The sequence below is a fragment of the Dicentrarchus labrax genome, unplaced genomic scaffold (genome assembly GCF_905237075.1).
Source record: "Dicentrarchus labrax unplaced genomic scaffold, dlabrax2021, whole genome shotgun sequence".
Classification (NCBI taxonomy): Eukaryota; Metazoa; Chordata; class Actinopteri; family Moronidae; genus Dicentrarchus; species Dicentrarchus labrax.
Window position 1 is genome coordinate 20,802,645 of NW_026136711.1, and position 13,511 is coordinate 20,816,155.

A 13,511-nucleotide genomic window follows, 5' to 3' on the forward strand; every position below is an offset into this window, starting at 1 on the left:
CAACTAACCCCCTCCTTCTTTCCTAATGCCAGCATTAGGGAGTAGTCGCATGCCTGAGGTGCTGTGGGGAAAAGAGAGCAGGAGCACCGATGAGGCGGGTGAAGTGATGTGTTGAGACAGGAGGACCCAGTAGCAGGGGTGGGAGAACTGCTCCGCCCCACCTCTGTGGGTCTGACAGCGAGGATAGACACAGCACTGCCAGCGGCCCCTGGAGCATTGCTAAAACTCGTTAGCATAGCCACCAGGCCTTGAAGATGATGAGTTCTGAAGAGGTGATTAAGCCAATGCTGAGGTCCCTTGTAGGCTTCAAAGCACATTCCCTCACAAGGTAGGAGAGAAAGGACATTTTAAGATAGAACTGCATAAAAAGGACTCGAGGAGTAATTCAAGTTCAATATGGTCACTGTGCTCCTAGATAGTCATTCATCAAAACGGCTGATATTGCTGCTGGTACAGACAGGGCTTGGAACAGGTCGAGGTTGACCTCAAAGATATCTCATGAAAAATGAATGCATGTGGTGCACAGAAGTTTAGTAGAATAAGGCACATACAATGCAATCCCAGTGTCGAAAGGTGCTAGGTTTCCCTCTCACCCTTTTCTATTTCCTGTCACTCTCCAGTTTAGAATCAGGAAAAAGAGTTATGGCAGCAAAATTCCCAAAATCTTAAAAAGCACAACAGTTTTGCCCTGGATCTCTCAGCCGGTCAGTAACATACAGGAGTTTAGACAAAGTGTATGCAACTCCAGCTCAGTCTGAGGCCAGAGCCTGCTGCCAAACACAAAGGTCCCAGAGATGAGAGTGAGTGGCATTTAAGCCTCCAAACCAGCGAGCCATCTGTGCTGGGTGCCACATAATCTCAACAGGAAGCAGTCAGTGCTGTACATCACACATCATCTTCCTGTCTTCCTGTCCACTGCAGCACGGCCACACGCTGAATTTTATCAGCGAGTGTACAGGGGCACAAGGATTTGGGGTAAACATGCCTCATGTAATTTAAGCTGAACATGTAACGCCTCATTAGTAATACACGGTTTAGGTGGGAAACTATTGTTTCGCCATTACGCTCTATTCAGTGCTAATTTATGTATCAGACAAAGTCAAAATGGCATTGTCTCAGTTTAATCATCCAACAAGGCTTAGTATTCTCAGATGGTACTTATTTGTGTGGGTGGATCTTTACAATGGAGAGTTGGGGTTAAGCACCATACTCAAGGGGATCACTACGCTCCCTCAACGCGGATTAGAAACACTCTCAACTATTAGCCCCTTCCATGAGGACACCACCCCCCCCAAACACACACACACACACACACACACACACCCCTCTCTGTCTCACTCTCTTTTTCTTTGTGTCTGTATCACCTCCTATAAATACTTATTATGTGCAGGGGTTTTTAGATGCTTGCCCTGCTGCTGCTAAATCAACAGAGCGCACACTGAATCAAGAGGGCTGAGTACCCGTGTTGCAATGTCAACTGCTTGCGTTTCAACCAGAAGTAATTGCCAATTCAATCAATGTGTCAACAGCAAGCAGTCTCCAACGAAGGCATGTAGACAGGAGGAAGAGGAATGCAAACGAAGGGAGAGGAGCACTGAAACGTGCAAAGAGAAGGAGGGTGCATGTGTAGATCCATCCTGAAACAAGAGAAACAAGAGAACAAAACAACCACAATGTCACATTAAAGAATGTCAAGAACATTTTATGTATCTGGCACATAACCTAAATCTGGATAATGTAAGAGAACTGCAAACCAGTTGAGAGAGTTAAAATACAATAAGGTACAAGCCAACAATTATATATTTCATAAGAATATATTCCTGCTTTTGGCTCACTGGCAGTTTTACAGCGAGATGAGCACACCCATTTAATGTATTTGAAATAGGAGAACAGGAGGGTGAAGTACAATAATGTTTGCAGGCGTCCATATTGTATGTGAGTGTGTTTGTGGGTGTTTGCAGAGCTCAAAAATGTCTTTAAAAGTACCCAATGTTACCATTAGCATTTTAAAATGGTAGTCAGCAGTTTGTATCTAACTACAGTGATATAATGGTGTTATTGTTGTCTGAATGAACTACAAGTACACAAAATAACCTGAAATAATCAGTGACCTGACAAATATTGCATATTTTGCTAAAATATTACTCATGTCCCAGTATTGTGTTTCAGTGGGCGTGAATACAGGCATCCTGGCATGTGCAGCATGTGTAAGATGCACGTGGGCGTGTGAATCTGAATTCTTGCATCAGTACTATATGTGCAGCGCAGTACATAGTACGCGCAGCGCAAAGGAATATGGAAATATTAAAAGGTGGCAAGCAGCTGATTGAGGCCGGGTGGGTGTTTGAATCTGTGATGGTGTACCATCATCACTTTGGGAGCAGGCAGGCTGAGCACGGCAGGCTTGGATGCATGATGCCGGCAGCCATCTGGCTTTGGATGGGACTCCTGAGGGAGACACAGGCTGGTGCCAACCTTCAGAAAACACTTCCAGTATGTTTGAGAATGAGAATGACATGTTCATCTATACTGTGGCTCTGTGTGAGAGCACAAACTGTGTTCCTGAGGAGCTCTGACACACAAATACTACATGTTCTACATATGTTGACTCTATGTCGGGTGTGTCCTCAAGGGCACTGTAGTCTGTCGGGCAATTTGTAGTCCTGAATGGAAACATTTTAATTCATAGAATTACCATCAAGAATTTCTATAATTCAAGGTATAGATTTCATCTGTGTATAGCTCTCAGTTGCTGTTGGATATGAGCGATTTCTCATTATGAACATTTCATCATGTGCACAGTTTACTGCACTTTGTGTTCTAGGCACATAAAAGTGAGTCAATATGTAACTGCTGCAGACAGTGTTACAGACTGTTAAAAGGTCTCTCTCTGCACAGTCTCTGACTGTAATTGCTTTGTCACAGCTGAGCATATTACAGAATGAGACTGTGAGAGTGCCCTTGTGTGTGTGCATATATGTGTGTCCTAAAGGTTTCTGTCTATGGTTTCATCATGTACAGTGCAACGACTACATGCTGGTAAAGGTGACATAATGAGCACGTAAACAGCGGACAGAATGTAAAATAATGAGTAACTTGTAGGTAAATATTTTGATGTAAACAAGTTATTTAAACGCTGGCCTTAGTTCTGTCTTGCTTCTGGCAGACTAAATCTTTGTGACCAAGGACCAGAGCCAAGATAGACCACAGCTGAACCTTACTTTGCTGACACATATGCTAATATTAAACTGAAGTTTGTCTGATCCACCATAATACTGTAGATGAGAGAGAGTCTTACTTACAAGTTAAAAGGCATATTTAGGCTGAAGTGGCAAGTGTAAATGTAGGAATAAAACTGCTCTGAGTTGCCAGAAAAGTTAAAGAATATGTTTGATATGAGGGATCAAATATATGTTCTGAAAAAGTAAGCAGACTTTTTTGTAAGTTTAACAGTATTTTATTCCCTAATAAATCTGATTCTAAGCTCTCAAACACACCCTATTGCTGATATTCACAAACTCACTTACAAACAGGCCCCTGCAGTAAAACTAATATGCATGTATATGTTTCTCCTCTCACACACATGCACATGTATACACACAGGCATCAAGACACACACTGACCTTATGTGACATGAGGAATCAAACACAGCTCTCTCACTGCTCCACACTGCATGAACTATTTATAATAGCACCTCATTGAATTATTGATGAGCTATGTTTTCTGTTTCTCTACACTTTTTCTACAGCTCTGAGAGAAATTCTGTCCTTTTACTAATGATCCACTCAGGGCCTTCGCCTTGTTACAAACAGGGCACACTTCTACATCATAATAATAGACACACAGAATCAGATCAGTACTCCTGCCCAACCGTGGGAACGAAAAGTTAGGCATATGGGAAAACTGGTGATGGAAGAACAATATTATAGTGAGACTGCCGGGAACTGAAACATAATGCATTGTGTCAAACACACCTCAATCTGTATTTACAGTCAAACAAAAAAAGCAAAGGCATGGCTGTATCTACTTCACTAGGCTGGAGTTTGCCCATGCGAGCGGAAGGAGAGCGAGGAAGACAGAGCAAAGCAGGAATGAGAACTGACATGCAGTGTACTGTAAATCAGATTGAGCAGCTAAACACTCCAGTGAAAACATTTTATGTTCTATTTACATCCAAACTCTGGGGAGGTGACAATGACACATGGTTGGTTTTAATCTCCTTGAGAAGCGTAATGGGGGAGGAAACGGTCCCAAAACAAGGACATCTTATTTACTCAGAGCCACAAATGACTTTCAGCACTAATTGATGTGAAATATTGAGCAACGTAACAAACAGTTGGCTTCATCTCACTCATTATCTCTGAGTCTCACTCTCTCCCTCCTCCTCCTCCTCCTCCTCAATCTATCACCTCTTTCATTTCGCTCCTCCTCCGTTCTTCCACTCGTTCTTGCACAGACGCTAGCACTCAACGTCTCATCACAGATAAAAAGGGGGCTGACTATTTTTTTATATGATACAGCTCAGCCTAATTTGTTCTCAATGAATTATGCATTGTGTCACTCATGGGGTGACAGAAAATGTATTTTCATGAATATTTCCTGCATTTTCAGGATTTCAACAAGATACAGATCATTTTAAAAAAATCCTCCCGACGTAGTGTCACAGAAAGTTTCATTGCAGGAGGTCTATTAATGGTACTTAAATTATGACATAGTAAAAGCGATGTTGTTGTCATTTATGTTTTAGTTCTTACCTTTTTCACAGTGCAGTATTTTCTTTACGGTCACTGTCAATGTGGTAAAAAAAAGAAAACCTGAAAAAGTCCAAGGTGAATACTTTTTATAGCCACTGTAGTTTAACCATTTATTGTTGTTTTTTAATTGCTTTAATTACTTTGGCACATAATCAGCAGCTCATTACCATTTTCTCCCCATTTGCGTTGTCACTTTCTATTAGTGGAAGCATTTCCTCAGCTGTCAACATCGCGGGAGGACTTTATTTACTGTAAATTGTTTCTGCTTGCAGTCGGAGTCGTCAAAGGCAACTTTTTTTGCTCCTTTTTTGGATGAAAAACAACAACAACAACAATAAAAAAACAATTTGAGCTTTTAAGGAGTCCTGAAGTCCAGTGATGTTCTAGATATTTTTTAATACCAAGAAAGTAACAAAACAAATTCTACTATCCTACTAAAGTAGCCAAAGCCTGATACAGCTTAGAGCTCCATTGTTTTTTCAAAAATGATTAAAAACACATAAATGAGCCATGCCGTTGCACTGGGTGTCATATTTCTTTATTAACATGGAATTAGGCTTCGTAGTTTATTTTTAACGCAATGCCACATAGACCATCCTGCTGCTGTAAATACTCAATGGCGCATACACTCTGCAACTGAAAATAGTCCCTAACAAAAAATATTAGGATTTTATTTTATTTTACATTCAGGAGATTATTGTTTCTTAGAGAGGGCAGGTGAATTCAGAAAGTACTGATAGATGATTTAATGTATTGTTTGTTTTGTTCTTTATATATATATTTTTTTTTTTGGGGGGGGCATTGATAATGCCTTTAATTAATAGTGACAGCTAAAGAATGGCAGGAAAGGGAGAAGAAAGAGGGAATGACACGCAGCAAAGGGCTGCTGCAGCAAGGACTCAGCCTTGGTACATGGGGCGCCAGATCTACCAGGTGAGCCATCCAGGTACCTCATTTGGTTTGGTCTTCGCTGTTAACAAAAATATAGAATATCTAGCTATGTTTTGGCGGGATGCCCCTTGTTAACCTGCCATCCCTCCTCTCCGTCCACTAGTAGAAGAGAGAGTGCAGAGGCAGTGGGGTTGTTTAGTTGAATATGTTAGTCTAGTCTGCCTCACTCAGTGATCCTTTATCTGACTGATGTTTGAGCAAGTTAGAATCTATGGCCCATGGTGCTGTCTGTGGGGCTGAAGTAGCAGACAGATTTGTGATTGCATCTTTGTTTTTGCAGTTCCGCCCCCCAGTTGTTTCATCTTGGATCTATACAATTCTCTAAACTAAGTAGTATAAATACTCAATGCTATACTAGACTGTACAGAGTAGTGTGACCTTCATGATAAAAGTGACAAGTAGAAACATTTAGTCGGGGATGAGCGAGAGGATAGTGGATAGAGATGGAGACACATGGCTGCCAGTAGTATTCCTATAATATTTCTGTGTATCATCCAGTAGCATCTGTTCTGACGAAACATACCCTAAGACCAACCCACCTCTCTAACAAAACATTTTAACATGACTACAGAGATAGTTTTTTCGATAAGGTGAGATGAAAGTTTCTTTCTGTTTTTGTGAATTGTGAGATGCAGGCAAGAATTGTTTTTCTATTCGTAATTGCATATTTGGTTATGGCCATCCCCACTGTCAAAATTGTCAAAGCTAGTTAGTCTATAATTGTATTTTATACTCAATCAGACCAGCCCAGTGACATGAGGAAATAATGCAGCTACAGGCTTTGTAACCACACCCTCATAAAAGCAGGGAGTGGTGATCTTCAACATGCAGGAAAAGACCGACAACATAGAAATTGAGAAACAAAAAAGTTTGAAGAGATTAGGAGAGGATGAGGAGGAAGAATGTGCCAAACAGACTGTGGAAATCAAGCTAGAAGTCTAGATTCAAAGTACAAAGCCTCACACCATGTCCAAATGTTTCTCACCCACTCTGGAGCTACCAACCTGCCAGCTCACATGGAATGACAACAAAAACTGTTCACAGGTTTGGAAAGAATGCACCTTATGCTGGACTGAGTTGTGCACCGCAGCCGCAGCAGAGCAGAAACACAACACACCTAATAACAGTCTCTCATGAAAACGGAGCAACAGCGGTCTGAAAGTTTTTGTAGACTCTCAGCATCTTAGCAGCCAAGCATGAAAGAGACGCCTGACAAACAAATTATCTCTCTGTTTCCATAGCGATCTATGAATGGCTTGTGCTAGTGCCTGTGACAACCAGATGCCTAGGAAGACAAGGCTCTCCCATAAAAAGCCAGCGCTCTGCAGAAAGCCTGTTATTACTGCTATCATTCAATTGGACTTGATTTGCATAATTAAACTCTGTTATTGCCTGGCTCTGGAAGCCACTGCAAGTCCTCTTACCAACTGGATGACGAAGGACAAGGGGGCACTTAAGGGAGGAATATACCCTCAGCTGACCCCGAGATGTGACTAATCAATACTACGATTATCCATTAAATTGAACTTGATAAGGCTTCGTTTCCTGTAGATTGCTCATATACTTCTGTGCAGCTCCAGGGCAGAGAGCTCACTGATGAGGTGAGTCACAGCCTGGACTTCACTCTGCCACCCTGACAGAGTAGAACAGAGCAGGTCTGGACTGAGAAACACAGACAGAGAGAAAGGCAGGAGAACAGAGAAGAAGCTCACAGGCTTACATTAAGCATTTGTGTACAAGCTGCATACAGCGCCTGCAACCATAAATATAAATATCACCCATTCCTGTGCAGAAATGTCCTTTTTTTCCTTTCGAGTCCTTTGCATTAAATATTCTTTAGTAATTTGTTGATCCCTCTGTGTTAAAAAATTAGTGAACAATAATGAACCATTCTTAAAAAACACAACAGAACAAGCACAGACATACAAAAAGAGGGTTGAAAAATACCAGACAGAGCAAACAGACGCAGTTGTTAGCCATTTGACAGCACCTGAAGCCAAATACTTCACTCATGCACACAGGAACCCTCTGTAAAATGAAGCTTTTCACTCAAAGACCAGACAGCCACATATGGGTTACAACACAACCCATTCGACTGCACTATGACACAGCATATTTCACAGAAACGTGTCAATAAACCATTTAATTTCATTCATCCATGGTCTGAAAGCCATTGCAGACCAGTTGACACTTTGTTACAGCCAAACAGATAAAATCAAATCAGAGTCTTACCTCGACTAGATGGGGAGTGGGGTTGAATCCACACATGTTGCACACTTGTTGGTGGCACTGTGTGCAGGTGTTGTAGTTGGGTTGTTCTGCTGTGTTGCCAATGTTGAGGTTTGTCTTGCAGAGAGGACAACAAGCTTTAGGTTTAGAGGAGTCCGGGGGAGCGTGCTGTTGTTGTTGTTGTTGTTGTTGTTGTTGTTGTTGCTGCTGAGCAGGGGCTCGAGGCCCTTGTTGTGCAGGCTGAGGTCCTGAGGGTTTACCTGCCCCAGGCCCCGGACCAGGAGGTCCTCCTGGTTTGGGGGCCGGTTTTGGGGGTGGCTGTTGGGGTTGAGTAGTCTCAGATATGAGAGTACTGGCTTGGTTAAGAAGAGAAGCACCAAAGCCAAACAACTTTCCAAAAGTCTGCTCCGGTGGCGGGGGCTGTCGTGAAGGGGAGCTCCCCGCACTGCGAGTCTGGTCCTGGCGTGGGTGGTTAGGTTGGTGAGCGGGAGAGCTGCGGGACAGATCCGGCTGGGATGGGGCCTTAGCCATGCCCGGGAGAGGGACTGCCCCTGGAGGGAGCTTTGCATGCTGCTGACCTGGGCCAGCTGGACCAGTCTGTTTGGTAGGGCCAGGTGCTGGATGGGCCTGTGGTGGAGGCTGCGTCTGAGGAGGGGTCTGTGTCTGGGGTGCAGGCTGAGTCGGAGCATCGGGTTTAAGTTCTGGTTTGGCTGTATGAGAAGGAGAGTGTATCTGTTGCTGACTCTTGGAGCGTGGTGTGGTCATGTCCATCCCCAACGCTCTCTGCATCTGACAGTTCAGACATAGCCACTCTTGAACCTGTGAAAGAACAAAAAAGAAAAAACAAAACAATGACATCTTTTAGTATATAAAGGACAGAAATAGTTAGACGTATTGGGAAATATTCTTATTCACTTTCAAGTGTTAGATGAAAAAACACTCCCATATGACTGCACCCAGCCAAGAAACAGTCCACTGCATAACTCCCCCATAAAACCTCAACTTGTTGTTTTTACACTTTTTTTTTTTACACAGACATGAGAATAATATCAATCTTCTAATCAAACTAAAGACAAGGAAGCAAATAAGCTCAAAATTCCCTTTGATAAAAAAAAAGCTTTAACTGACAGGGTTATTGTAGATGATTAAAAAGATATAGTAACTTGGTTGTGGTGTGTGCATCCTCTCCCTGCATCCCCCTGTGTTTCTGTTGGATGCTCCACTTTTTCACTGCCCAGATAGATGCAAGTAACATGAACTAAAAACTCTAGATTGCCTATGGTGTGAATGTGAACACAAGTGTGTTGGTCTGTTTATGTGATGGACTGGCTGCCTTCCCTTCCCCTCATCCAATGCATGCTGGGATAGCCTCCAGCCAGTTCTGAATAAGGGAAACGGTCTATGGAAAATGATTGAACGAAAGAATAATTGTGAATGATGTAAAATATCTCATTGAGGAAGGATTTAAGCGTCCCTGTGTCTCTGCATGGGCATTTATTGGAAAACATAATTTACCCATAAACAAATGTGTGGGAAATAAATGTGACAGACGGTATGGACTCTGGACTTCTTCAATAAATCATGGTTGGCCCTGATTTTGTATCTTCCCTCATGTCTTTTCTGTGTGCCTCTTCCCTTTTTGCTTTCTCTTACATTCCCTCTCATTACACAACATGTTCCCTTACTCATTAAGATCCTCCCACCATTCTCCTCTTATTTCTCCTGCAGTTGTCATTTCCTTTATGTCTTAGCTTATCCTATCTTCTTTCTTGTTCTCTTTCTGCTCCATATAGGCACATAACAAGGTGAAAGTCAGAAAGAAGCCCTACTGATGGCACATGGCCATACGTGGTAATTGGCATCCTGGTGCTTTGACAGCTGCCACACTATTGTAGCTGTCTTGGATTCGTGGTCATTACATAATGCCTTAATGCATTATAAATGCAGTCAGAGAAAGGTTGTGTAAAGGGTTGTGGCAGGGTTGGAGGTCTGGGGCACAAAGAGTGAAGTGGAAGGCCCAGCTGCAAGCTTTTTTCTTTAAACCTTTGGGTAAAAATTCCCTTTAAGCATGTAAAGGTGGATTCATGAGGACTGTTGTTTGGCTTGAGCTGATAGTTTTTAGTACTCTGAGAGCTGAAAATACAGAAAGATCTTTTCACTTCTGCTGTGGAATCAAATGTCTTTGTAAGTCTGTGGCCATGGGAGATTGATTCACACACAAGCTCACAAACTATGGTCTATGAGATACTGTGAAGAAAGTTTATGTACGTTATGTGATCAAAAGATTCCTGATTATTCTTTTAAGGTTTATATTGAGCTTCTTCTTTTTTTTTTTAGAACTGCTCAAATCATTGCCAGTGTAGTACAACTGAATACTGCAACACTATTTCAACAACAGTTTCACTATACAATCCAAATACTGTATACTAATACTACTCAACAACTCATACTATCAAATAGCATTGACGATGAATTTCAAGTGGACAGTATTTACTTAAAAGGTATTTTAAATATTTTAATCTGTAGTCATTGTGACTGTGTGCTAATTGTATGCTAAATTGTGCTCATGTAATAACTTCACTAATTGTCGTAATACTTCTTAGTTAACCACATTTTAAGCTATAAGTTATTGGGCTAGTCACTTTACACTTTAGCTACAGAAGTATGAGTCACTGAACCTAAAGTGTAGAATTGCTCCACATAAAGCAAAGCGCTGACTCACTGCTGTGCTTTCACTTTTAGTTTAAAAAGAAACTCTGCTAAAACAGTAACTTAACCCTGATAACATCTAATTTTGCCGTAGCCTGATAAATAGACTGACCTGACACTTCATTATTCATTAATAATTATTCAGCATTTGATTTATTAAGATGTGGGCAATGATTCAGGTCTGAAAACCAGAATCATTTTACTAGCCTCCAGTGTTAAAAGTCCTTTATGAAGCGATATAGAAATGTACTTGGTGTGTTGGTGTGGCTACATCAGAGCACACGTCAGACCACATCGGTATAGTCAGAAGTACTGTAACCTGGTTCCAAACCTTTTAATCACTGCCTACGTCGCTGATCTGACGACTGCTTCCTCCAGAATCCTCTCCCAAACAGGGAGCTTGTGTGTGTTAGAGACTTCCTCTGCCCAGGCCGGCTCAACTCCTGCAGGCTCCCCACATTAATGACATAAAATTGTTTTCTGATGCAGCTTCTCTACAATTTCCAAATTTTGCTGTTACTGAATGGATTCATTTTTGATTATAAAAAGTAGTTTTGGAATGTTTGTGAAAAATATCTTCAGAATTTTACAGCTGTTCTTTTTGTAGTGATTGTGTAAAGGGAAAAGGTATGTGTGGACCATGTGATCCTGCAACAACAAGTGTACCATCTACACTAAAATCAACTCACACCACAGCACTGTTTACAAGGGCCTTTTCCTCAACAGCTAACTAACTATCTAGCCACATGAATAAAATATCAACAGAAAATGTGCTATCATCAAAAATATTAACTGCTTACACGTCTACTGAAAATGATGTTGGGAGGAGAGGTTTGTCTGTAGTGAATTAGGGCCAAAATAACAAAAAAAAAGACCCTCCAGTGGTTTAACTTATCATCTTGCTGCACTGATGTACATGCGTACTTATGGACGCTGTGACATCACTACAGGCCCAATATAGCACACTTCTGACCACACCCCGCAATCAGAGGTGGGACAGGCTTGAAATATTCAGCCAGATGGAGCAGTGAAACACTGTTTTTCCACCTGCTGTTAAAGGTGCAGTCAGCGATTCTAATCCAATACACTTTTTGTCAAATTCAGCGAATGAATATCTCTTCATGGTCTGCGTGTGCACTGAAAACAAAATCCAGTGTCCTCACACAGCCCTGGCTCTGTAAATGGGAGACAAAGTGGCTCGCAACACTATACCGGCCAATCAGCAACAGGGGGCGTTCATGCTTGTGCACAGGACTGCTGAACTCTTCAACAGTTCAAATGTCAACAATCTTTCTCCAGAATCGCAGACTCATTGCCAAGCTATCGTAACATTTTCATTTAAAACTGCACTGCTCTTTGCTTTTAAGTGTTCTACTCTGCCTGCCTTTCAGTATTTCTCATTCTGTCTCTAAAGCCATGTTTCCTCCGCAGGAATTTCCCCCAGGACTCCCCATGGACCAGGAACCTTTGGAGGAAGTCAGTCCACCACAGGGAACAGGGTTTAAATTAAGTCCCCGGGACGTAGTATTTCACAAAAGTACAGTAACACTGGGGGAAGGAAGCATACGACAGATGGACTATTGTCGTTGTTGTTGTATAGCTGCCCTCAAAAATGACGTGTAAAAACAGCCGTTGCTTTTACATGTCATCTGACTAATTTGCCTAATCTTTACGGGTCTTTAGACCGTGGGGGAAAACAGACAACAACAGGCTGAAGGAAGTTCTTTTAAAAGTAGTTCCTGTGACTAAAAGTTGCGGGTATTTTGGGTGGAAACACGGCTTAAGTCAGTCATTCAGTCTGACAGTCATTCAGCGAGTTAGTATAGACAGAGTAGGTCACAGGCTCAGCGGCACCCTGGGCTTGGCCCCCTGCCAGTCTCCAGTATAAGGAGTGATGAGGCTATGGTTTTCACCGTCAATCAGGAAAGCAGAGAAGCCGGTAGAGGAGGTGAACCCTGGGGACAGTCAGAGTAATGTGGACAGTGCCAACACCAGTGTAACATAACACTATCCAACACGGGACTTTTCATCCAATCAGAGACTCACGAGCGGGAACTCCTCTTTCCATCATTATTATTGTCCTTGGGTTCCCCCCCCAAATTATAGTTAGGATAATCATATTAAGCCTGTTGGAAAAAAAGACAAACCGGAAAAACTAAGAAAGCAGCTGCGGGGAGGGCGAGCATCTATTTATCAATTTCATCGTGTCTCTACTTGCCTCCGCCTCATCTCTCCTTCTCATTCCTCTCTGCGTCCCCCTTGTTATGAGGCAATCATGTGGATCTTTATGAAATCTGATCTGTATCAGCAAAAAACAAGCGCACTGCACACTCTGTCTCCTGCCCTCCTTCTCTCTCAGTTCTCTGTTGTAACCCTCCATCTTGTTCTCATTCACCCATCTTTATTTCTCCTTCCTATCTGCATCTCTCACATCCCTCCCTCTAACTCTCTTCCTCCATCTCTATCTCGAGTATACATTTTTGATGGCTCTCATCCAGCCTTTCTGTCATACATGGATCCAATTCCTGCCTTAGCTTCCTAGGTGTGTGTGCGTATGTGTGTGTGTTCAATGGTATGATGCACGTCAAAGGTCAAAGCCGGGACCAGAGCCCACAGTTCTGTCAGAACTCAGCGTCTGCCAACAGAATGCTCGAGCACCGTGGTTTCACGAAGAACGGTTTTCTGCCAGAAATAGAACCTTTTAACAGCAAGACCCACTGAGACTTGGATATAGATCAAATAATGAGAGCAAAGCATCCTTGTCAACACACACACACACACACACACACACACACACACACACACACACACACACACACACACACACATTTACATATTTATGAATTTTTTGCTAATTTGGGGTAAGAT

At 42.3% G+C, this 13,511-nt stretch overlaps 1 protein-coding gene across 3 annotated transcripts in view; it reads right to left on the bottom strand.

The window, feature by feature from the left end:
• bsnb (bassoon (presynaptic cytomatrix protein) b) overlaps positions 1–13,511 on the bottom strand; it is a 65,119-nt gene that overhangs the window by 35,212 nt on the left and 16,396 nt on the right. For all 3 annotated transcript variants that reach the window (XM_051415930.1, XM_051415929.1, XM_051415928.1), the window contains exon 3: positions 7,938–8,753. In XM_051415930.1, the coding sequence (XP_051271890.1) occupies positions 7,938–8,753 (816 nt within the window). The remainder of the gene's footprint in view (positions 1–7,937; positions 8,754–13,511) is intronic.